The sequence below is a fragment of the Candoia aspera genome, chromosome 3, assembly GCF_035149785.1.
Source record: "Candoia aspera isolate rCanAsp1 chromosome 3, rCanAsp1.hap2, whole genome shotgun sequence".
NCBI lineage: Eukaryota > Metazoa > Chordata > Lepidosauria > Squamata > Boidae > Candoia > Candoia aspera.
This window is the reverse complement of record NC_086155.1, coordinates 47530760-47557596: the sequence shown is the minus strand read 5'-3', so window position 1 is coordinate 47557596 and position 26837 is coordinate 47530760. Positions and strand designations below refer to the sequence as shown.

Genomic DNA, 26837 nt, shown 5'->3' with positions numbered 1-26837 from the left:
TTATCTAAATCTAAATGTAAAGAGTCTCTGTCAGGTGAAAAGGTGTTTATCACATACAGTGTCAGGGAAGAGGGGGCTGACGTGTCCTGTGACTCCTTCTGAGGCTCCATGAAAATCATAAGCCATGAGGTTGATAAAGTCCAGAGATCTACAAGGAAAGTAAGAAAATATATCTGTGAATTCCATCTTTAACATCACAATTTGAATGGCTCCACAAAGCATGAAGATTCACAACTAAGAGATAAGAATTTGTCAACTTACGAAGTTGGAGCTAATGGATCAAATTAATTTAAATGTGAGCATGCTTGCTTTAGTCACTTATGGGTGATTTTTCCATTTTAGTTAATAATTTTTCCAGCATATACTCACTCTGAGATCTTGTCCACTTCGTAGGCATTATCAATAGTTTGTTTTGCAGCTGCAACAGCAGCACTAAGCAGGAGTCTTTTCTTTCCTGTCCTCTGGGCTTCTGCTTTAAATTCTTTTATCATTTCCTAAGACAAAAAGTTGGACAAGCAGACAACAACATCATTAGTTTTGCTCCGGTCATCCTTTATAAAATAAAATATAAACTAAAAATGTAGAAGAGGTTACTCAAAAAGATACAGGGTGACTGAATGAGCAGATAGTGATACTGAGTCAATCACTTTTGTCTCCAAAGTAATTGAAAATCCAGGATACTTGTTGTTTGAGTTATATTTTTATTAAAGAGATTTTTAGTTACCTATTACATATTGCTTACTTGCTATGTTTATTAGAGGGTTTACACTGCACATCTGATGTGTGCCATCCTGTTGTGGGGTCTTGGCTTCTGATAAAAAAATGTGTCCTTATATTACATTTTGGAATCTAGTGACATTGCATATGCAATTCAACTGTCATGACTTGATTCTAATAATAAAGTAACTAATAAAATAGCATTCATCCTGTACAACTTTTGGGATACTCCCAGATGCTTCGATTCACTAAGACATAGTATCATGCATAGAATTTGCTAGTGCAAAATAACACTGCAGCAAGAAACATCAATCTGTGATTTGCATTCTATGATCAACTTAAGGTTTTCCTGTACCTGAACTAAGAAGGTAAAACGTTGTTTATCCTCTGGAGGGCTGCCTCTGGCACCGGGATATTCCCAGTCTAGGTCTAAGCCATCGAAGTCATGTTTTCGGAGGAATGAAACCACAGAAGAAATAAATGTCTGGCGGTTGGGAGCAGTAGCTACCATTGCAGAGAATCTAGCAAGGAAGTAACATATGAGCATATCAAATAAACAACATACCAACTGACCTTGTCTGATACCTGTATCAGATGTGTTTCCATCCAATATCAGTACCAAAACTACAGAATATAGATTACCCTTTCCATAGAAATTAACCTGTTGTATTAGTCTTCAGATGAGGAAGACATAATTAGTATCTTTTTTTTAAAGTTTTTAGTCTTCTGACTTGCAAGGATACTTTGTCCCAAATAATATATTCCCTATCCAATCTTCCTTCAGCTTGATTCTAAATTTTTAATTTTAGATCCAAACATTATTCGGTGTATTTTAAACAAGGTTTGAAACATATACTGTATTACTACATGATTAAGTATGTGCAGTAGGCAGTCTTAGGCACATTTGCCATCTTTCCTTATTCCAATTACATATTTTTCATTTTGTGCAGTCATTGTTATTATCAGTATGATATGAAATGCACAAACCATGTACAACAATAAAAAAATTAGGACATTGCGACAATAAAGTAGGACCCTCAAGAGGGCCTGTTCTGCCAAGTGTCCAAGCAGTGATTAGGTGCTCAGGCAATTGGTTCTTTAGATCCAGAGACAATAAGCATGCCAGTGGATAAAGAAACTTTAAGCTTTATTATAAACTTAAGCAAACAGAGTTAAACACAACACAGTTTAAACCAGAAACACAGTTTAGGCAGATTAAACAAAAGCATAAAAAGCATAGCATAAAGAAAGAAATCATACCTAAGCAAGTTGATAATCCCTTTTATGTTGCCAGGAGCCTCCTGACCAAGGCAACAGGGATGCCCCTAGGGTGGCAAAATTGTTCTACAGCACCCAGTGCACTGGATCTGTACAGAAGCTCCCAAAACCCCAAAAGCAAGTCCAGGGGTTTTATCCAAGTCTGGCCCTTAAACCTCGTGACCATGTTTCCATGGTTGCAGGCTATGAGACCTGACCTTGACTGGCCGTTTCTCAGGCCAAAAACACCTGTCTATAACATCATCCAAAAGCCTGGGAAGTTTTACAGATAAGCTAGTGCTTAACAAAACAATCTGGGGGTTTTCTCTTATCTCTCCCCTCCTACTCCACACTCTCTGGAGGGCTGTTGGAGGAGTGGGCTTACAAACTTTCAGTCTTGTGGTTTTATCTCCCCCCTCCTCATGCCAAGCAGAAATAAAAACAAGCCAATTAAACATCAGCATAACTCCACATACACTCTAATCTTCTTTGTGTGAGGGAGAAAATCAACATATGTCACTTAACTCCTCGAAATAACAAAGGTCTTCTGCATACTTCCACTACACGGCCATAGCAAGAACATCCCAAGAATATGTCCCATGTTTTGGCAGTTGCCACCTAGGCATTGTTCATCATAGCATAATGAACAAGGTCCCCTCCATAGATCTCCCCAAGGCCCTGATATATTTTCAGTAGTTATATAAATATTAGGCTTTAGAACTTCCAGCATATATTTGAGTCAATTAATCCTATCAAGCTCCTTGCCTATTACATCATCTAAAACATATTCCTAGTTTTGCCCACCTACAGCAAGATTTATTATTTCTTTGCAGATGTGTATTTCAGCCTCTCCTAACTTGGTGTACTTCAGGTGTGTTTTGGTTTTAGCTTCCAATAGGAACTGACAGAGATACCTCCACAAAATGAGCTTGAGGCAGCTTGAAGCTAATTTTGGACTTTGCATATATTGGCTCAACATGACTGGCAGTTTGTGTTTGTGTGTGTGTGTGTGGCTTCTATGCCAATTTATCTGAAACCTGAGTGAGCTGGAGTTATTTCTGCAATTTTGTGACTAAAAGAAACTTGTGAGTAGTTTGTGTTTCTACTGCTGGGAACTCCTCCCATACCCCATCTCCTGTTTTCTGCTTTAAGCCAGCTTTAACACAAATATGGGAATTCAGCAAGCTTTTCTTGAAGCTTGAAATACGCTTTTGTCTCTTCCTTTCCCCAATTCATCTGTCTGCTATTATGGTTAAAGATATTGAGAGAGATGCCCAAATGTTAAACTACCAATACTGTGATATTCACTTTCAGGGGCTGTTCATTACAATGAAAGAATACAGTCAAAGAGATTTGGATGTTTCCATTTTTGCAAAACATTTTCCATCATAAGGGACGCGGTGGCGCTGCGGGTTAAACCGCTGAGCTGTCGATCGGAAGGTCGGCGGTTCGAAACCGCGCGACGGGGTGAGCTCCCGTTGCTCGTCCCAGCTCCTGCTCACCTAGCAGTTCGAAAACATGCAAATGTGAGTAGATCAATAGGTACCGCTTCGGCGGGAAGGTAACGGCGTTCCGAGTCGTCATGCTGGCCACATGACCCGGAAGTGTCTATGACAACGCCGGCTCCAAGGCTTAGAAACGGAGATGAGCACCGCCCCCTAGAGTCGGATTCGACTGGACTTTACGTCAAGGGAAACCTTTACCTTTACCTTCCATCATAAACAGCAACTTCCCAAACCTTCCTCATGCCAATCCAAATGGAGAGGTGCTAGCATTTTTAAAATTTATTTTTCAGCATGGAGTGGAGAATTGGAAAGTTTTGGTATCCCAGAGTTCCAAGAGGTAAGGACTGATCGAATAACAACAAAAAACACCCAGCAATAATAACAGTAATTATGTTGGTCAGTTTGAAGGAGAACTGATTGGTTTATAGTGTTCCTGGCATTCTGTAAGTGCCCAGAGGTAGGCAAAAGTTAAGATGATTGCACAGCTGGCTTCAAAACAATTTTGAAGATTTGGGAGAATGCAAACTGGACTGTCTAGAAATGCCTTAAGATTTCTTGGAGTAATATTTCCAACTTACTTAGAAGGTACCAGGTTACGGAAGAATGGTATACTTGATTATGCACAAATGGAAAAAACAATGTGGGTATTTTATATATGCATAAACAATCTCTAAAGAAGAATGGGATTCTTCTACCTGTTTTTTAAAAAAATATGATTAACAATCTAGAGAACATGGCTGGAAAGAGCAGAATTATCAGTTATAAAATCACACATTTAACCAGGAAATATCTAAAATGTCCAAATAGAACACATGTGCATATAATATTTCTTCTGGTAACCAGCAAAGAATCTTTCCAGGCAAAGGTTTTACCATGTTTTCCTGCTACCTCATTTATAGAATGGAGGGGATTCAAATGTAAATTCCTAGGCTTCTCTGCACGTCTACCTTTTTTCATGATCAGGATAAAATGTATTAATTGGGAATGAAGAGGATAATTTTATGATGCTTTTTGGGGGGTTTTGGTAGCACCAGATTCCATCCATCAGGGTGCTTCCAGTTCTTCAATGAAGAACTGAACTGTAATTGGCCTTGTAACAGTGACAAGATCATATACAGTATATGATCCAATCGCTTTTTATTGTTTCATACTCCAGAAGGAACACCAGAGTTCAGTCTCTTCCTTTGGGTGATTTATTTCCATAAAACGTACCTCTGCTCTAAATTGCCTCCCGTATTTTTTGTTTCAGATGTAATGTTCCATTTTAACATTTATTTATTTATTACATTTGCTAGATGGATTTGAAGGATAACCATGGGTACTGTTTTTGTAGTAATGTTAACATTACGCTTATACTGTACTGTATGTTGAGATGGAAGCTCTTATCCTAGTATGCCTATTTACCGATACTTCATTTTCACGGTCGTAACTTCTGAACTTCTGAAACTGTTGGTCTCTCAGAATGACCAAGAACTGATGATCCTAATCTGTTGACAGTATTGTTTCTTCCTTACCTTACAGTGTTGCTACCCTATTTAAAAAAATACCTACATCCATAAAAGTTAGAATTTAGCTTTAATTAACAAAACGCCAGGATCTAGGAATTGGAGAAAAGTCTCCTACTTGCATTTAAATTATCAAAGGAAATGCACGTGCTGGACATTTATGAGAAAACTCCTCTTATAGAAAAGAAATGTTTACCCAGGTCTTACTTTGTACTACCGAAAGTCCATCCACCAATAGCTAAAAGTGTATTCAGTCCTGGATTCCTAAATGAGAGAAGAAAACTTTTAGTTAGTAGAATTCAGTTTCTTTTCTTAACTAGCTGATCTTGCATATATGTTTTTTCATGCTTAGAAAACTTCATTGGGCCTATTCCAGCTTGGTGCATTACAATGTACATAAAATAGGCTTCTTGCAGTTTTTCCCAGCTGCATCAGTGTATACAAAAGGAATTAAAAAACAAACATGATTTTCTGGTTCAATCCTTGGGGCTGGAAGAGAATGAGGACAGAGCTGTATTCACTTCCTGCATTGCATTCTCTATTGAAAAGTCTTGGGGATTGTAATCTTTTTGAATAAGCACCTTGCCTACAATTGCACTATTCTATATTTTTATTTCTCTTCTTTAGTAGTGATTAAAACAAAGATGATTCTATATGGAGACTTCTGCATTATGTCAAGTGGTTGACTTAATTACATTTCCTCTTCAGCTCCCATGAAGTTCCCTATGTAGAATTTTTATATACTTCCTTCTCTTATCATGTAATGCAAGGTCCCAGTTCCAGAAATTTCTAGCAAGACCCCTTTTCTCCCCAGCACGCTCCATACATTTTTTTGAGGTTATTGAAATCCTTGTAGAGCTGTTCATCATTCCACTCTGCTGTTGTGATCTTGTTGTCTTTCATTCCCGCAAATGCGTAAATGAGATGAGTGCACAGTTTGGGATCAATGTCTTCAGGCAAGAATTTCCCTTTATCTTGCCTATACTGAGCCCAGTTGGTGAAATAGCAAACCAGTTTGAAAGCAGAACCTGTGGAAATGAGACTGTATGTGAAAGACATCTTGGTCTGTTTACTTAATCACTCCTCCCAAGAAAATAAGATACTTCTCTTGTTTTATCTGTTTAATGACTTATTACCAAACTAGCAAAATCCAGATATACTGAATGACAACTCCCTAAAATCCCAACCAGGATGGTCAATGTTGCCTGGGAATTATAAGAGTTATAGTCCAACCTATCTGGAAGAAAGCAAATTAAGAAACATTGGTTTTGTAGTTTTTTTTATCATGATCAGTGATCAAAATTAAATACAGGTTTAAAACAATTAGGATAAAAAGAAATATAATAGGACATTAAAAATACCCCAACCCCCTAAAATACACAGAGCTAATTTGCTAATTACTAAAACTATTCAGCAAATTACTAAAATACTTAAATTTTAATGCAGTAGTGACTAGTATTTTAAGCTACTTAAGGGTAATTAGTAAGATAGATATAAATGAATCTCTCTCTCTCTCTTTCTCCTCACTGTCTGTTATTTAAACTGTAAAATCACATACTGACAATTTAAAAATTCTATAAGTTTCTAAACATGATGAATAGCAATGGTGATAAAGCAGAATGTGGCCACTGTCCTGGAGTTCCTTTCTGAAGTGTCTGCTGGAAGGGGGAGAATAAGATCAGCATCTGTTTTATTTTGACTAGTTCTTAAAAGAGGTATGGTTAAGTTTTTAGGCCAATTTGAATAAAAGAGACAACACAAAGCCACTGGGTGAGATCATTCACTGGCATGGGGTACAGCATCATCTGGGTCCTATTTATTTATTTACTTTTGATATCACTTCCTATATAAAAAACATTTTGGTGTGTTGATTGAATAATAACATCATTAAATAACAGTATAACAAAACATAACAGTATAAAGCACTTACATATTTTAAGACTAACAATATTTATCCAAAGCATTTATTAAAATGCACACATATATCTATATATACTATTCATAAAAAAGACCTAGATGATGAAAAGATGGGTCTTTAGGAAGTGTCTAAAAGATATCAAGGTTGGCTGCTCCCATGCGGGGTGCCACCATGGAAAATCACAAATAGGTAATGACACAAATAGCAGAACTTCCAATAAATTACTTCTTAATGAAGTTGAATATACAAAGTTCTTTGTTCAGAGTATGTTCCTGAAGAGATAGTTCAACCTACCAGAATGTGTTCTTCACTGTTGCTTATTATTTCTCTGATTCAAGAAACAGCTTCTATTGGGCCCTCTCCCGATCTACCTTTCCTCTTTCTACACCTGCCTCCAGGTTTGAGGGAGTCCTGAGTAAAGTGTCACTTGTCAATGAGTCCTGCTTATGTTGCTGCAGTGATTGGGGAATGTCTAGATCTAACTCCTCATGCTGCTTGGGGTATCAAACAGTGGGCCCATGAAGGGTACCAGCTGTCTTCATGCTCTTTTCATTGTTGATTCCTTTATGAAATATTTTATTAGAGCCCAATAAATTGAGCCTTAATCTGTCCTGTTTTCTCATGATTCATTAGGAAATAAGTTGGTATGATTACTTTACTTACTGCAGTGAAGGAACAGCAAGACAGCTAAACCTAGAATAAAAGGAAAATAGAAGACAAATTAGCTAAATATATAGTGTCTTCGGATCTAAGATGATGTTGTATAACACGATCAATATTTAATATCAGTGCTTCTATTATATTTTACTTAGAATGTGCCAGTAAACTGCTTGTATTTCCTCTGGTGGGACACAGGCAACTGTATGTTGGCCCTGCAAGGTAGTCTGTAGATTAGAGAACTTGATTTGCACAGATTAGTGTGAGTGTGCTTGGTTAAAATTGTGGCATCTGGCCAAGGTGTGTCAAAACTGAGTTGTACTTACCATTAGCAGTGCATTGTACACATAACACAGGTATGACTAAAGCTGGTAACTTAGTTTACTCTTTCTTTCTGTTACTGCATTATGTGAACACCTCAATCGGTTGGGCAGCAGAGGTCGATACTTATGGACCCATCCAGTGATAGCCTTGGCATAGGGGCGATTGTGACTTGAAATGTATGATGAGCAAATGATAAAGGAGATGAATTAATGAATGAAGTGAATGCAAGAAAAATAGGTGAAACTGAGAGAAAGGGAAAGGAGTGCTTGGTGTAATGATGAAATGAAAGAGAGTGAATTAATAAAAAAAGCATATAAAGATTTCCACAAAAAATGTGGATAGAAGGCTATATCTCATTGTGTGTGTGTGTGTGTGTGTGTGCGTGCATGCATCTATCCTTCTTGTGGGAAAATGCTTTTGTTTTAAATTCTTTTTAAAAAAATCATATGGGATGGGACTTTGAAGGTTGGACATTAGAGGAAGACAGAAGGAACTAAAGATTACAATTTAAGGAGAAGAATATTTAAATTTGACTTACTAATTCAGAATGGAGTATTAGTATTTGGAGTATTTAACATTGGACGTATTGAAGGATAATTGTGAACAATAGACTGAGAAGTTAATTTTAAGAGAGTCTGCCATTATAGATACTGTGTTGAAAAGATGTTATGGAAGAGGAAGAGGAACAAATTATACCAGACAAGACTGAGACTGAACTGAACTGAAAGTGGATTTAGAAGTGACAGGCTGCAAGAATGATATGGAACAAGATGTTACACTGAATATACAAATGAAACCAGCTGATATCTTCATAATTAAAGGGATATACAAATGGCAAACCAAAAGAGTGACCTGGATAACTTTCCTGTACTGGATTTACAAAAGGGACTTGTTAAAGCTTTGAAGAATTTTATGAGAAGGGACAAAGAAAAGTAATCAAGTTCTAGGAACCTATTTGAAGGGATTAAAGGTCAAGATTGTTAAAAGTAAAAGTTGGTTTATTTGATCAAGGTTAAAATAGATAAGTTGTTATCTCTGGTAACCCTTAGTGGACTTTTGCTGATCAGGACTGAACGAGGCTTTAAGGATTTGTTTATAGATAAGTGATGGGATATGGGAACAAGAGACCGTTTGTTGTATTTTAAGAGAAGGTGGTAACTTACTAAAATTGTTTATACTTGTTGTGATGAAGGGGGAAGTCATTTCTTTATATATTTCTTTTCTTTTTCTTTATTATATCCTTATTTTTTCTTCCTTTTCTATTTTTCTTTCTATTTTTTTCTTTTCTGCACTTTCTATTTTTTCCTTTTATTCTTTTTTTAGTTAGTATTAGTTTTTATCTTTTTAATTGTAATGTTTAATAAAATTACTATAAAAACAATGAAAAAACAGTATCTTTTGGGTTCTTTGATATATTTATGTCTAGAATCACTGGAGGGATGTTAGCTTGGGATGGAAATGTATGTCTCCTTTTCTATGCAGACAGTGCTGTGACTGAAAACCTGAATGATTTGTGGCAGATGTAAGATAGCTTGTTTGAGGCATAAGAATCTGAAATTTAATATATTGATGACCAAAGTTCACAGGAAAAATGGATTAACTTTTGCAATCTATTCATATCAAAAATTTAGAGCAAGTAAATGAATCTGTGTGCTGTGGAGAAATGTTTACTAAAGATGGGGAAATGAATGGATTCATTTTAAGATGTGCAACTGCTAGTTCAACAATAGTGGGTAATATGAGGTCTCTTATATGGAATGTTTGTTGAAAGAAATGAAAATGTCTGTGTATACAAAATGCTTCTACCTGCATAGGAAGTGAGAGTTGAGTATGTCAGGAGAGAAATTATATGGAAGTGTAAGTGGAGTATGTCACTGGATGCATCCTTAGCCTCTGCATGTCACTTCAGATCCTCTCATCTATCTTGCCTAACTTAGAATCTCCCATATAGAGTAAAGGCTATAACCAATCCACACCACAGCTACTTAAAACCTAAACTCCTTGATGCTGCCCATGCCAAGCCTGGATAAGAACCTAATTGTCAAGTCCCATAGGACATAGGGCAAGATCAAGGAAGCAAGAACTACACAGATTTCACTAAGGTAACTTTAATGCTAGTCTGGGATAAATACAGAATTTTGGAAACTCTTACAGGAATTTCCCAGCCTTGTTTATAGTGAGTTAATTAAAGCAGAATCTCTTTGAATGCTTTTTCCCAGATTCCTCTCCATCTGGACTAAGTTGCTGTTTACAAGATAAGCTGTCAACTGACTCAACTGCTATCTCTTGATGTCTTCATTTTCTTCCGTTCCTTTCCCAGCCTCCCTACAATCTCTCATACTGATTTATAGACATCCCAAAGTACACTGATTGTACCAAAGATCCTATGGTACAATCCTTTGGCTCCTGGGCCAGGAAGGTGAAAGACTAGCACAAATATCTTTTTGCCTATATTTTTAAGATCTATGGAATCTTGGATGCTTCATCATTAGAACCCTGCAAGAGAGAGCTGCGTAGATTGATCTGCCTAGAGTAAAGCAAGCAAGCAAGCTGTGCCACTACCATTGCTAATGGTGAACCCCAGACCAGCACTGTACTTCTTCTACTATTCCATTGATAGAAACACTTGAAAGTACAAATAGTGGCCTTTATGGTAGAAATAATTATTTAGAGTAAATTAATGTATCTTCCCATTAATTTCATACAGAAAAAGTATATTGCATAGTTGCATAAGAGCACAAATAAGTGAATGAAATTTTGTGAAGCAACACAGCATCAACACCCAACATAGAGACATGCTATTGAATCAAAGGTTACCTGTCCAAATAAATGCTTGACCCATGCTGAGTGCAGATGATGTCCAGTTCTATTTGCAAAGAAGCAGATCTTTGTGTTCACCTATGTGTTATATATATACCAGCATAATATCAATCAAGTGTGATGTCACAACAGCATTTCCTGGCTGTCCTTTTGTCATTAATGTTGCAATAAAATGACAATCACAATGAGAACAGCAACTTTCTTGGGAGGCACTAGCATAAACCATATTAGTTGACTTTACACAAGAGTTTTGATGCCAAAAAAAAAAAGAAAAAAAAATCAGAGGAATTGAAGAATGAATATACCCAAATCTCAGTACTGTACCGGAAAGTAAATAAGGGCTACAAACTGAGGAAAAGTAGAAACCTGGGACAAATGCAGAAGCTGTAATCAGTTTCTATTCTTACTAGATACAAACAGTATTTTAAGAGAGCATTGGGTTTGCTGGCCTTGACCTTCATTCAACTAAACACGTTTTTTAAAATCTTTTCTGGATTATTGTGCTATCATCTGGCAGGTTTGTATGAGCTGTTTATCGTATCCAAATCATAAAAAATGTTGACCTATGGTGAATTTAGTGCGTGTGTGTGTGTGTGTGTGTGTGTGTGTGTGTGTGTGTGTATGTGCATATGGATGTGTAGTACACATGTCTGCATATATGCACACTCAGTTAATAATGATAAGTTCTGTGATCTGCAGGTGGCAGATAATCAACACTGATAGGGTTTGCTTTTTTTTTTTAGCTATTACTAGGCTAGAAAATATAATCCTTGTGTATAAATCTCAAAGCTATGGGCTTTTCCTCACTGGTGAGTTAAAGAGCTCAAATCAGAAAACTATAGCAGCATGAATTTGCTGCCCTCAACTAGTCTTTCTCCTGCCTCTAAAGCTTCTGTGTTGTCTTGCTGTCAGATGGAGCAATTCTGATGCAGCATGTGCAAGGCCTGTTAGGCCAAGTTGTAGGTTAAACCCTTTGGTTTTGCTGCCCTGCTCCTTTCTCAGTGTCACCCCTGGTAGTAGACCATCTGCCAAGCACAGCCCTACTGTGTTTGGTGGAGGGTTTTCACAGATGGCTAGACCCTGTAGATAACCATCTGTTAAAACCTGGTACCAAGATAGCTGGTGCACAGGCTGCGTGGGGACTGCCTGGTAAGCAGGAGAGCTCTGATGCTTTACTAGGCAGCCCTCCCTCACCTTGCAGATAAGGTCCGGAGGTTGAAGCTGATCCACAGGGTGGTGGAGGCTGCCCAGTAAAGCAGGAGTTTCTCCTGCTCACTGTACAGTCTTCCCCAACTGCAAATGACTTGTAAGGTAGTAGAGGCTGCCTGGTAAATTAGCAAATCCATTTCCTATCATGAGGATCAGATGAATTATCAGTATTCACAGGGTAGCAATGGCTGCCCAAAAAAGCAGGAGTCTCTTTTTTTCCGAATGGACAATCAATCAATCAATCAATCAATCAATCAAATTTATGCAGTCAATGACCAGAAAAATTTAAAAGGACAAAAACAGAGCGAGACAAAGAGATACAATAATATACTATCAACTAATAAAATAGACGTGGTGGCGGTGGGACGCGGTGGCGGTGGGACGCAGTGGTGCTGCGGGATAAACCGCTGAGCTGCTGAGCTTGCCAATCGGAAGGTCGGTGGTTCGAATCCGCGCGACGGGGTGAGCTCCCGCTGCTAGTCCCAGCTCCTGCCAACCTAGCAGTTCGAAAACATGCAAATGTGAGTAGATTAATAGGTACCGCTTCGGCGGGCAGGTAACGGTGTTCCGTTTAGTCATGCCGGCCACACGACCACGGAAGTGTCTACGGACAAACGCCGGCTCTTCGGCTTTGAAATGGAGATGAGCACCGCCCCCTAGAGTCGGACACGACTGGACTTAATGTCAAGGGAAACCTTTACCTTTACCTAATAAAATAGATCATATAATAATATAGCATTCACTCCTCTATTACTATATTGATACATTTGTTACCCAGGTAGTGTGAGTCTAAAGCATTAATAAGTATAAAATAAAAAATAATAAAAAAATCCCCTAACAATTTATTAATTATTTCAATTTAAAAGTAATATTTAAAACAAGGGTAATTACTTCTTTAGCTGGTTTTGTCTTATTTTCATTGCAGCAACACAAAATTTGGCTACTGTACACATAACGTATGGTTTTAGATCCTGAAGAAGATGGTTCACGTAAAAATTATCTGGATTCCCAGGGAATTTATCTATTAGGTTTTTCCACTGGACAACCTGCCCCCATCCTACAGATGGTATGCAAGGTGGCAGAGGCTGCCCAACTTCTGCTATCCAGAATGGCACTAGTAAAAAGGGAAAGGGGCATGCCCACACCACATAAAGAGACATTAGATGCTGAGCTGATCTCACCTGCTCCCCACAAGGGTTCCCTGACTACAATGCCAATCAAATAGTTGGAAGAGCACACCAGACTGTACCTATGGCAAAACTGCAGTGGTTTGTTGCTTGCTTATGGTGGACAACCCAACTTTAATACCAGAAGAGCTAAGAATATTTTAAGCTACCTCTTTATGGGTTGGGGGTGAGATGAGAGCAGTTTATGAGGACATTGTAGGACAAAAAAGGATTGCTGGGACATGTTTCTGTCACGTTTAAGCCCAAGTGAAGAAAGGCCTACTTATAGACATGAATATAAGGAAAGGGATGAGTTATCAGACAATGCTAACATTGTTGAAAGATTTAGCTAGTCCATGCAATACTGTAAATGGTTTGTAAAGAAACACACAATTGTATGCAACACTGATTTACATACAGATACTAATGATCACAGGGAGGCTCTGTGAAATAAGCATGGCTGGAATAGAGCAATTTTATGACAGGAAGTGTGAATGTACAATGTGGCAATTATTTGCATTCACAGAGAAACATAAGCTTCTTTTTTAGAATGCCCATTACTCTGCCATTTTAGATCTGAACTTTATATTTCATAATGGTCTATAAATAATTTCAAACTCCTCAAGCAGAATCATCCACTGTACTTCAAGAGAAAATTCAGACAACCTGTCCTTGGAATGACTAATCTTGATTATCTGGCATCCCATCCTTAGCCAGCATATTTGAGAATGGAATTATAGACTATGACATTTGATATTCATGTTCTAACACTTTTTTTTTTGGCTGATGTTGGAACTCTGCAGAATGAAAAATAATTAAGCATATAATTATGTACACACACAAGCTCAATTTTTTCTACATTTCCCTTTTCAATGTAGTGACTAGGTTCTCCTCAGTGATGCATCTAGGGGTTGGGACATCCTTGATTGCAGAAAGGAGAAATTGGTTGGCAGAAATTGGACCTGCTCTGTCTGAATGTATGGAAACCTAAGTGAACTCTTGCAATTCTATTGCTAGATGTTCTGTGCACACCCTTTCAGATTTAAGAGGCCCAAACCACTTCCAGCTTTTGGGCTCCTAACTATAATAAAAATGAAATATGATAATGCATGAATTCAAGACATGGCCAAATAATCAAACAGACCCCACCCCACCCCACCCACCCATTATTTGAACATTTAAAAATACAGTGATCTAAAATTGAGCTTCCTTTGAGCATGATGCTCAGGATAAATGGCCCTCTGGCCTCTAGTTCTGACTGGGTTTGGTGCCATATTCATATATGCATGTGCAGACGGATATGCATAGATATGGACTCGCAGACATCAGAATGAAGAATAGTTTTATGGAAGTAAGTCACACAAACAGCATACCTGTTCATTGTTGTTCTTGTCAGAAAGGCAGCCACACTTCACAAATGGTCTATTTTTTTTTCACTGGGGCTTTAGATCAGTAATCAGTATGAATTTCTCCATATGAATTTACTGGCAGATGCAGACTTGCAATTACAGGCAGATCCTGGAACCTCTCTGGAGATTTTCTTCTAATTAAATTAGTGGAGAAAGCACAGCAGTTTCCTTAATATACCCACTAAAGAAGCATCAACAATGACACACCTTTTGTACCTAGGAATTTCACACGCCTTTTAGCTTGGCTACCTTTTCTAGAACAAAACTGGAAAGGTTGAGCCAAGGCATCTGAATAATGTCCAAAGAAAAATGCACGGTATGAATTTCAAATAGCAGAGAGTAGCATACCTGAATTCCTTTGAAGCAAATCTCAGTAAGCAAGGTACAGAATTATGGGGTTAGTTACCAATTACCTTCTGTTTTATCCAAGTTGAAAAACAATCTGCCTGTTCAATTCCTTCTGAGCACCTGGATTACTTGGACACACCAGAAGAAGAAAATGTTGCAAAATAAAGATGATTGCAACGTGTAATGTTGCAATTGCAACGTATAATTATCTGCATGCATGAATATTAAGCAAGATGCACAATGGAGAAATCCACTACTATATTGTTAAGCAATAATCTTAAGGAAGGGACTAATTCCATGCTGGGTGATGGGAAGGGATGGAGAGGTGCAAAGGGATGAAGTTGTTCCTCATAACATGGAAGGAGCCCGTGAGTATGATTCATCTGTCTTTCTAAAAGGCACTTTGGGAGTTCCCCAGCAATCTGGCAGGCAATTTCTCTACGCATTTAGTCGGCATCTGGAATATGGAGACAATGAAGGAGGTGGACAGGATTGCCCTGAGCAGCATCTTCTTGAAGCATTATGTAAAATAAGTTTGGCCCGTTTGGGAATGATGAGCCTGAAGAACTTCCTTCTGACCTCTGTGATCTTTTTGCTAGACTTGGAGATTAATCAGATTTAATCCGTATAGTGGCAACATGGAAGACTATTGTATTTTGAGGAGTTTAAGTGACATATTTTTATTTTTCTCCCTCACACAAAGAAGCTTAGAGTTTATTTTGAGTGATACTAATGTTCAGCTGGCTTGTTTTTTATTTCAGTTCAGAATGGGTCAGGGAAGATAAGAGAAAACCTGAAGATTGTTTTTGTTAAGCACTAGCTTATCTATACAGCTTCCCTGGCTCTTGGAAACAGGTGCTCCAGACCCTGGGAACTATTCCGTCAAGTCAGATCCTGCAACCATGGAAACAGGGTCACAAGGCTTTAGGGCCAGACTTTGATAAAAACCTTAGGATTTTTTTTCTGAGTTTGGGAGCTTCTGCACAGACTTGAGTGCTGGGTGCTGAGGAAATTGAGCCATCCTGGGGTATCTCTGCTGTCCTTATTAAGGGGCTCCTGACAGCCTATGGGAGATTGGGTTTCAACTTGCTTGGTATGTTATGACTTTTCGTTCTTTATGCTATGCTTTTTATGCTTCTGTTTAATCTACCTAAACTATGTTTCTGTTTAAATCTGTTTGCTTAAGTTAATAATAGAGCTTAAAATCTCTTTATCCACTGGTGTGCTTATTCTCTCTGGATCTAAAAGAACCAATTGTCTGAGCACTTGATTGCTGCTTGGATACTTGGCAGAACATAATTGGCAACGAAGGTGGGATCCAGTGACAACGCCCTGGTGGGAAAGGAAATCTGCTAAGCAAGGTGATAGTGGCCAGAGCTGTATTCCTGGTTGGCCCAGTACAAGTGTCTGGGGACCAGTAGCTCAAAAATTGAACTGGCTGACCCCACCGGTGTCATGTGAGTATGAGTAGACAGAATTTGGAGGTTCAACTCCCAATGCATTGCTTAAAGGCATGCAGTTATTGGGAGTGGGAGAGAAAAAGGGGCAGCATGCAGAGGGGAGACTTGGACGGATCTTTCTTACTGCACTCCATAATAATGTTTGGGAATTCAGAGGAAAGTGCAACAGGAGGCTGAGCAAGTGACTGCTTTGAAAGATCAGCAGGCTCTTCTGGAAGAAGTTGATGGGGCTCAGGGAGACATCCTGGGTTGGCCATCCACGTTATACTGGAGTTCAATTATGGACTGGCTTGACCAGTTAGAGACCTTGAGAGATTGGGGGGGCACTCCCAGTTTCCTGGTAGAGACTGGGCAGTGCCTGGAAATTTTAAAAGTTTCATCAGTAAAAGTTGACAGGAGAATGCTAGTTGCTCGGACTGGATGGCTTTTGCCCTTAAAAGGGTAGGTGATGAAAATCAAAGCCTGAGGGTAGAAAGTAAGAAACTGCAGGAGGAGTTGGAGCAGGAGGAGATTTAATTGTTCAGTTTAGAAATTTTGAAATCAGTGAGCACATGTCTAAGTAGAAACCTGGTTAATTACTGTTGTACACTCTTCAACTACTGGTGGAGGATTCTCCCAATGGAACATGATAGACTACCAAAAATGTGCCTTGAAGAACAGATGGGCACACCTCAACCCTCCACATGGATCAACCAACTCCTCCAAACTATCGCATTCCTCAGCTTTTCATCACAATACTTACTTTCAGCCAGAGACCAGGCCAAGGCAATATTCAAACAAAGAGTCTTGGATGTTAATGCTCAAACAGACATTGAGTCACTTGCACACAATAGGCTGAAATGGCTGGCCAAGAATAAACTGTCCTTTCAAATAGAAAAGTACCTGACAATGGGTCTGATGCAATACCACAGGATAGCTCTTACTAGAGCAAGATTTGAGCGGTTAGATTCTATGGTCAAATACGGACGATTTCACCAAGTGCCTCACCTTGAGAGGACATGTGTTTGTGGAGCACCTGAAGTAGAAGACATTGCACATGTCCTATTTAACTGCCAACTATACACCCCAGCAAGGGCTCAGTACCTTCAGACACTTATTGACAGAACCACATACTGGGATCGTAACAAAAGACTATGTTACTTCCTTCAGGGCACAAATACATATGTGGTCAATAGAACTGTTAAGTTTATAGTTAGGGCTGTCCAACTGAGAACGCAATTTATAGAATGCATTGGGGTGGCATGTAAAGGTGACAAATTCATTTAAACTCACATTGTTTCTGTATTTTATCACTTGTTTTATCACATCCTGCATTTTTATCTTACAATTTTATCTCTATTTTATCCTACCGTATTTTATCGTATTTTATCTCACCATAGTATATTCTAGTTAATTTTCCTGTTTTTAGCTGTTTTATGGTATCATATTTTATATTTTATAGTGGCTGATGCCCAACTTTCTGATATGGTCATTTGACTATATGTCAGTAAAGTTATTCATTCATTCATACTGTTGTTTGTGTTTCTGTTCTGTTCTTAGTAATGCATTTGAGGGCATTTTAGAAAAAGAACAAAATGGATGAAGTTTGATATGCTTTTGTTTTGTAAAGTTTATAATTCAATGTGTGCGTTTGAAACTCCTTGCCATTGCAAAAGGAATGGCAGGCTGTTGTCAAATGTGTGTATTTTGTTCTTCTTTTCTTTCTTTTGAAGCCAGGGAAAGGAAGAGCTAACAATTGTTTAGGGAGAGTCAGTTTGGTGTAGTGATTAAAGACACCAGGCTAGAAACCAGGAAACTGTGAACTGTGTTCTAGTCCTGCCTTCGTTGTAGGGCATCCAGCTGGGTAACTTTGGACTAGTCACTTCCTTTCAGCCCTAGGAAGGTGGCACTGGCAAGCCACTTCCAAAAGAGTTGCTGACAATGCTAGGAGTCAAGACTGACTCAAAAAAAAAAAAAGCAAGAGAGGTTAGGAGAAAATCCCCAGCCTAATGTTCTCAAAAGGAGGTGGGAACAGAGCAGGAAAAGTAAGCTGTTTGCAAATGTGGTGGGATTTGTTAGCTGCAAGGGAAGCAGCTGTCCCCAAAATGCAGTTGGTGAAGCAGCAAACCCCACCTGCTCTGCTAGCTCAGAATGAGGATAGGGTCATGTATCTGTCTTTGAGTACATGGAAACATCCCTCTCCTACAGACTGAAGGGGTGGCCAAAGTCCACCTGGGGAGACAATTATTACCCCAGGGGACCAGAGGTTGTATATTGAATTAGCCATTTATTGAATTTTTTAAAAAATGGCTTTAGTGAATACAGGAGGTGAGTGCACCGTTGTGCATGGAAAGCCAGCAAGATTTCAGGGACCTACAGCTTACACTAATGGCCCTGGAAGTTCTGGTTCCCTGGAAATAGCAGAATCCCTGAAAATAATTGCTTTTTAGTTTGTTAGACTTGAAGGGGTGGGGAGAGGCTTGCTTCCTACTCTAGTGTAAAAATGATTGTAATAAATGGGCTGGACTTTAAGCCCTTTATCAGAATGACATCTGAATCTTAAGTTTTCTTGTAAATGTCTTTTCCCACAGCTGTTACTGTTAGGGAAAAGTGATTGCTCCTCTTGAGCAGACCTAGGCAGTCTCAGAGAGCAATCATTTGCTTATTGCCATTGCTTATCTGTTGTGCTGCCCCAAGAGTGCTTTGCATTCCAGTTTGTACTCTTTCTCCAGTATTAGCAAACTGTCATCCAAGTACAAAGTTGTCCTGTCCCATGAAGTAAGACTACGAAAGATGAAAATGAAAGGAGTTGAGATGAAGTTGTCCACAAGAGAAATTATAGCAGAACAGAAAAAACCCCTTTTTCTTATAACACAATGGTGCCACCTACTGATGCTTTATATGTTCTGTAACAGTTGAAGCAGGTTTTTTTTTTTTTTTTTTGCCGAAGGGCAAGTGATGGGCAGAAGGGAAAACAAAATGGATCTGTGGGTAGATCTACTGGGTGTTTTGCAGCAGATCAACCACTACTACAACATTCAATTCTCCAAAACAGCAGCACGATTACTGGAAATTTATTTTCCTCAGTAATTTAACATATGTTAAGGAAATGAAAATAACCTTAGAGTCACTAAGGGAGAATATTTGAACTGAGAATTCTTTACCTGTTCCAGTACTTATAACAAATTGATTATTCCAAACTCTTTAAGTATGTGTTGTTTGTATCAGGCTCCAGCTGTGAGTTGTGAAGTTTTAGGAAAAATTAAAGTAGTTCCTGCAACCCAGAAGCCTGCTTGTTGTTGTTTATTCGTTCAGTCGCTTCCGACTCTTTGTGACATCCTGGACCAGCCCATGCCAGAGCTTCCTGTCGGTCATCACCACCCCTAGCTCCCCCAAGGACAAGTCTGTCACCTCTGGAATATCATCCATCCATCTTGCCCTTGGTCGGCCCCTCTTCCTCCATAGGTAAAGGTAAAGGTTTCCCTTGACGTAAAGTCCAGTCGAATCCGACTCTAGGGGGCGGTGCTCATCTCCGTTTCTAAGCCTTGGAGCCGGCGTTGTCCGTAGACACTTCCGGGTCATGTGGCCAGCATGACGACTCGGAACGCCGTTACCTTCCCGCCGAAGCGGTACCTATTGATCTACTCACATTTGCATGTTTTCGAACTGCTAGGTGAGCAGGAGCTGGGATTAACAACGGGAGCTCACCCCGCTGCGCGGTTTCGAACCGCCGACCTTCCGATCGACAGCTCAGCGGTTTAACCCGCAGCGCCACCGCGTCCCAGTCTTCCTCCATACCTTAATGTAATCCTTGCTTTCTTACAATGCCCTAGCAATTTATTTTTAATTATGTTTGTGTGTGTGTGTGTCTCAGCTGAAGCAAAAAGCCTGCAAAATGACAAAGGGGAAATATCAATCAATATCAAATTTCTCTCCTACAGCTGTTCACTTCTCTGGTGGAATTGGGAGCTGGAGTTGGGCCACTTTAAAGACTTCATGGTCAAATAGAAGAAAGTAGTCTTTCAATCAGGTTGGTCCAAAACCTTTTAGATAAACATTTAGTCCATAGACTGTATTCTTTTCCCACCAAAACTGTACATTTTCCCCTATGGGTCAAGAAAATGGAAGTTACATGCAAAAACCCCTTCAACAATGCCCTCTTAGAATAGCTGACCCCTGCTGAAATTCCTGAAGAGAACTGAACTTCTATTTTATTTTGGTTTGGTTTGAAGCTGAACACAACTGACTTCATAATCTTTACTTCTGTCAACACTGAAAGGCTGAGAACAACATTATGGTCACTGAGTCTCTAAACAGGTGATGGGAGTCAAAAAGCCAGTGATTTCCCACCAGTGGGAGGATGGAATATCCATAATTTCTGCAGAATTGCAGTGTTTCAGGTGAAAGGTCTAGCTTTGCGGTGTTTTCAGCAACACTGCAGCAAAATTAGCAGTATATCAACGTAGCTGATGTCATGAGACAAATAAGTCTAGACCTTATTCTGAATTGGGACCTCCATGTTCCAAAGTATACCTCAGACATATTTTTTTAATCTCTCAGAATAATTTATCCAGGCAGAGCTGGCAGACTGCTTTTCATTAACTGTAAAGTCATCAAGAAGACAGTATATGAAGTATCATTATTTCAAGTATATTCGCTCATTCCACTTTTTGCTTTGATAAACGTATTTTTTCAGGTTTCACAATTCTCCTCTTGCAAACCTCTCTGACCAGAAATATCAGAGGAACAGAACTGATGCTTCTTCTCATACTCCTTTTAATTCTTTTTAAAATTATTATCTATCTACAGTGGCAGCAGGATCAATGAACCCTAAGAAAAGACTGCAGAGCCTGTTTGTATTATTAGCTGGGGAGACAGCAACTTATTAACTGAATAGAACAAATGTATGTGTGTGTGAGGGGGTGGTTCTTGAAAATACTTAAGCTTGGTGCATCATACGAATCAAAGCCTTCAACTCTCTTGTGATGAACCAAGGCCAAAAGGCTGAACTAGATGCAATAGATGCTTGCTTTGTCTGCATGAATTGATGTGTTTACAATCAATCAACTTTCTGAGAGGGGTCAGTGAATGGATGTGTTGCTGAAGGAATAGAAAGGTCTTGTATGTGCAAAATACAGTCTCAATTCTTGCTTTAATTAATTTTAAAAGTAGCAGCCCAGGTGAAAAGTTAATCAAGAAGAGGGTAGGCCTGCTATCACCTTCCACTGCTGTTCATCTCTTAAAGTGATGCCACTATAGTTACTAACTGAAAACATAAACTTCTTGTTGACTCTCCCTGTAAGAATAGAGACCTTGGAATGGTTAAGATCAGAGTGTTGGCATGTTGAGAGAAATAAACAGCTGCAAACAGCATTTTTATGTCAGAGGTGTTCATTCCTTTTTCTAAATATTTGGGGGGAGGCTTTGGAGAGTAGGAGGTACAGTATGTTGAATGTACATGCCTAATACTTGTAATTCACAGCTGACCTGAACTGACTCCTAGACTAACAATTGCATCCAGCAACCATAACTCAAAACAAATGGCAGTAACGGTACATTCTTTTATTTATTTCATACAGTGTTTATATAACACCTTCACATAAACAACACCAAAATGGTGTAAAGCAAGTTAAATAAAAAAGGCAAGACATGAACATTTGATCTATATACTTATAAAGCCACTTAAAGCCCCTAACTGGCACACAAAAGGCATATGCATTCATGTGTGCATTGTTCGTAAAATTCTTTCTTTGCTTACCTTCATGTTTTATTAACACAGGGCCATGGTCAAAATCGTTTGGAAAGCTTCTGAATGCAGGTTTGCACTATGTTGCCTCCACACCCACTCAGAAAGTATTTTTAATGCATTTTGTTTACATTTTTTAAAAAAAATATATAACTCTTCTCTTATAACTTCTTATAGCAATCTTGTAGAAAGGTTTTTTCTTTTTTTTGCAAACTACCAAACAAATATGCCAGGATAGAGGATGCTACTGTGTTATTTTATTTTTGTGAATTCATAATCATTGCACTGAGTTCAAAGGATACTCAGTTATTGTCCAGCCTGGAGTCAGCTATGGCTAATATTGATTGGCTGATGTTCTCTGCAAGCTCTAACCCACAAAAATGGAGATATATCCAGTGATTATAGCACTATAAATATTAGCATACTGTAGGTCTGAAAGACAACTTGGAAAGTTTGGTGGCCTGGAAAGTAATATCAGCTGATTTGTGTCAACACCACATTTGAATAAACTAATTTGCAAATGGATGAACATCAATTTAAGCATACAAGCTTGGCATCGTTCATTAGGGCTGTGCATAGTTTTGAAGGTTGAAGAGGTGCTTTGGAGCCTGTTGGGTCACAATTGTACCACTTGTCTGCAACTCCTTAAATGAGCCACACTTTCTCCTGGGATCATATAGGTACTTAATGCTAGGGAATTTCCAGCCTCATCCTTGCTTGAATAGTTCAGCTAGGGCCAATTCCCCACTATAGTGATTTACAGCATCTTATAGCATCACCCAAGCAGTGCTGAGGTGATATAATGCCTGACCTCATGGTTGCTGTATTGACATAACAATGATTGACTAAAAATCTCTATCCCATTCATGAGGAAGAGTCTTTGCCGTACATATACATGGTCAACCCCGAGGCAGATGACAGACAGGAAGACTTAAAGAAACACCAAAATCTTCCTCTCTTCTTTCCTCATTTTGTCCCAGCTGCTGCCTCATCTTAATAAGGTAAAATGATACTTCTCCCATGCAATAATCCTGCCTTAATATTTCAGTTCTCTCATTTTTAAAGGGATGAAGGGCTAGTCATAGGTAGATCAAGAGGCTAAGGGAACAAACCTTCACTGCAACCAACGTTGCCTTCTGACCCCACCCCAAAATACCTGCAGTTTTTGCTGCTGTACCATTATACGTTGTGTGGGAAGATGGCAGCTGAAATTCCTACCCAATTTTCCAGCAACTGCCTAACAGAAACGATCATTTAAAGGCAGTTTCTTTTTGAGCCTTGTCTTTGGCTCTCCAGATGGGACTGCCTTTTGAAAACTGCAAAATGGGTAAGCACTCCAGCATGCAATATGGTATGACAAGTATTCTGGAGCTGGCCTGGGAGCATCCAGAAGGAAAAAGCCTGCCAATGTCACTCATGGCAGAATGAAAACTTTCTTTCACCCACCTCATGTCCGAGGATGATGAATGGAGAATTAGGCAGCATTCGCTTTCATTTTAGACTGGTTGCACAATGACATCAGAGCCCACATTCAGCTGATTGTTCCCCCATTAAAAAGATATTGATCTAGATCAGCCCTCTCTAATCTGGTGACCTTGATATGTGTTAGACTACAATGTTCATTATTCATGCTGGTTTAAGATGCTGGGACTTTTAAGAGGGAACCAGATCAGCGAAGGGTGGCCTAGATTAATCCAGTCATTTTACCCATTGCTGGAAATGAGAGTGCACAACTGGAGACTCCAGAGCTCAAACCCGGGGTCATCTATACCTGTTTTGGGGTTCTTTTGTGTGGGGGGGACGCCATTAAAAATAGGGGGAAGTTTATCTGATATTTTAATGATACATTAAAATTAGGAGGAACAGAGAAAACCGTCCTCTGTTGCCAAAGAGTGTGCATGCCAAAGCCTTAATCTGAAAAAAGTTGCATACTTCTATTGCAAATAATCAACGTTACTTTTTCTTTCATTAAATATTAGATATTTTAAAGAAATAATATTATACATAGAGATGTAAACAATATTAACTACAGATTTCTTTGAGATTGGATTTTCAACATTTTGTTTTATAGGTTGTGCCCCACTAGTTGGCTTTTAAATATTTTTGTAGGTGGAAGATAGGCATTTTTTCCCCTAGTCTGTTCTTGGCATGCATATATACACTTAATATAGACAATCTTTTCTTAGTGTAACTTTTAGGTTTTGCAGAATTCAGAATGCACACATTTGAAACGGGTTGGCAAGAAAAGGAAAAAAAGTAAGTAAGAAGGAGAAAGTGGAACCTGTGCAGAATTTTGAATCTTCATTTTTGCATGAAAGGTAGCTGTGTAAATTGCTCTACTTAGTTCTTGGGCATTCAGGGGATATATTTTCATGAGTTTACCTATGTTGGCAGGGTAGAAACCTGCCAATAATCATTACAACTGTTTTAAAAATTAGGCAGCTAAAAAGCAAGAAGCTACTGTAAATTTCTCAGTGAATGTAGCCAAGTAAATGTCACAGCAAAGCAAAACTGTATTACTTGTTCTATAATTTTTAGTACCAAACATTAGCAGGCAATTGCTAGTTTACTCTTTACTTAAGGGCCATTTCCCCAATACCAGCCTTCAGGAAGAAGAGATGTTCATCTTAGTCCTTGAAGTTTGGCCTCCCTATATTAAGGGTAACAGACCAAAGCTAATTAATGAAGCTTTTGCCAAATGTTCCCATCGTTGGCACCCATGGAATCCCTGCCTTTGAAAACCTGAATTCTCATAAATATGCTATCTAATTACTTCCTAGTTTCTTGTGCTTCGCTGGAATGATGTCTTCTGCAGGATATCAAATACTGTCAACTTTATGAGGTGAGAGCTTCCCATGTGCAGAACCATATGCACTGCAACAAACTCAGTGGGGAAGCAAACTTGACACAATGCTCAATGAGGTATAGAATCACATTTCTGTCTCTTGAGCTCGTCAGGGCATTTATCTTCTCCGATGCCAAAGAGAGCAGCTATAATTAGGGTCTAGTAAAGACAGGCTGCAATTTCCTCAACTGCTGCAAAATGTGTTCGCTTGAATTGCTAAAGTTTTTAGCAATTTCCCCAAGTAAATCTGTCCTCGGTATTTAGGCAATGTGCTGGCATTCCACAGAGGTTGTAACTAACATTTTCTCCATCGCTGCCGTGACTCTAAAATCATGGATTTCATAAACTAAATGCTGTTTACTAAGCTAGTTCTTGTTTGTTTGTTTTGTTTCTCTTTTACAGTTCTTAAAACTATGACTTACTCGTTTGGATCTTTCATTCAGTTTGTATATAATACCTTCCAAAGAAGGAAGGAAATCATTTCTGCCTTCTCACTATCCTGACACTAACCCTGATTTAGTTCTCTGGTCCAGTTCCATTGTGATTGACCAGCTGATAGAACTGGATAGAAGTGGATAAAGAGGAGAATAATTGTGCTCCCTTGGTTTTTTAATTAAAGCTGGTTCCCCGTGAATTTTATAAAAATTAATAGAGGTGAAATCAAGACTAGATCCCAAGCTGCTTCTGGTCTGTTAAGTGAAAGGTTTTGCTGATTGGGGATGAAGACTTTGCCTCTTCTTTCCTTCCTTCCCTTCCTTTTTGCCTGATTTACATGTGTTTAATAATAAAACAATGGTTTGGCAGCCATACAGACTACATTATAAGTAATGGTGACAGCTATGACTCAAGAGGTGCATAGATGTGGAGTCCTTGGTGCTCTCTGAGCTTGGTTGTTTGCTTGCAGACGTTTCATTACCCAACTAGGTAACATCACTCAACAGTTCATCCCTGAGCTGGAGGTACATAGTTGTATTTCAAGTCTGGGAGAACATTTGGATAGAGCCAAATACTATTTGGTGTTAGAAGATCCAGAATCCCTAATTTGACAAAGGCCCATATAGGACAGATTAAATGAAAATCAGGACCATGAACCTCAGGCAGTTCTGTGGTATCACCTTAGCCTGCCCCCCAAGATTCAATTCAAATGTTTTAGAAGAAGATGATGATAAAATTTTGTCTAGTGGTTAAGGTGCTGGGCTAGGAACCAGGAGGCTGTGAGTTCTAGTCCTGCCTTAGGCATGAAAGCCGGCTTGGTGACCTTGGGCCAGCCACTCTCTCTCAGCCCAACTCACCTCACAGGGCTGCTGTTGTGTGGAAAATAGGAGGAGGAAGAAGTATTAGGTATGTTTACTGCCTTGAGTTATTTATAAAAATAATAAAGGCGGGATAAAAATTAAATAAATAAATAAATAAATAAATAAAATCCTTTCCTGGCAAGAGAACTTTAGAAGGCACACAACAGTTTGTTTGACATTCTCTTTCAATCCAAATCCCTCTGCAGATGGAAAGTTGGCATATTAGGGAGAAATCTTCTGGAAAGAAGAAATCTGTAGGTAGATCTGAACCCTAGGATTAGATTTCTCTGTCATAAAATCCAGCCCATAATTAATCAAATTCAGTAGATTTAGCACACTGGAAAGACACTAGCCTTTCCCTAATGTCTAAGCACGTCAACAAATATTATGAGAAGGTGACAAGCTATGGACTTTGAAGATGCAATTGAGTCAGGGAGAGGGTAGAAAAAGGAGTCTAAGGGAGACTCCAGTCTTAAATTAAGTGTTCAAGGTTAAAACCTTTCAAAGGCCTCTTATTAGTAACTTCTGCCCCTCCCTTTCTGAAAACTAGAATAACACCGTTCGGTTCCTTCCATTATCTCACTTTAATTACTTACTTATTAAGCTCTTATTCTGAATGGCACTATGGTGCAGCCAGCCAACATCTGCCAGCTTGTAATTAATTCTTGCAGACAAGC

At 38.9% G+C, this 26837-nt stretch overlaps 1 protein-coding gene across 4 annotated transcripts in view; it reads right to left on the bottom strand.

The window, feature by feature from the left end:
• LOC134493202 (chitotriosidase-1-like) overlaps positions 1-26837 on the bottom strand; it is a 124397-nt gene that overhangs the window by 11400 nt on the left and 86160 nt on the right. For 2 of the 4 annotated variants that reach the window (XR_010067562.1, XM_063297565.1), the window contains exons 1-7: positions 10701-10867; positions 7566-7595; positions 5811-6012; positions 5192-5248; positions 1073-1238; positions 370-494; positions 58-148 (exon numbers count right to left, since the gene is read on the bottom strand). Coding sequence is in view for 1 of the 4 variants with exons in the window: in XM_063297565.1 (XP_063153635.1) it covers positions 58-148; positions 370-494; positions 1073-1238; positions 5192-5248; positions 5811-6012; positions 7566-7595; positions 10701-10725 (696 nt within the window). In the remaining 3 variants the exon portion in view is untranslated. Of the gene's footprint in view, positions 1-57; positions 149-369; positions 495-1072; positions 1239-5191; positions 5249-5801; positions 6013-7565; positions 7596-10700; positions 10868-26837 lie in introns of those variants that run through there. The other 2 variants (XR_010067563.1, XR_010067564.1) reach the window with 2 other exon arrangements.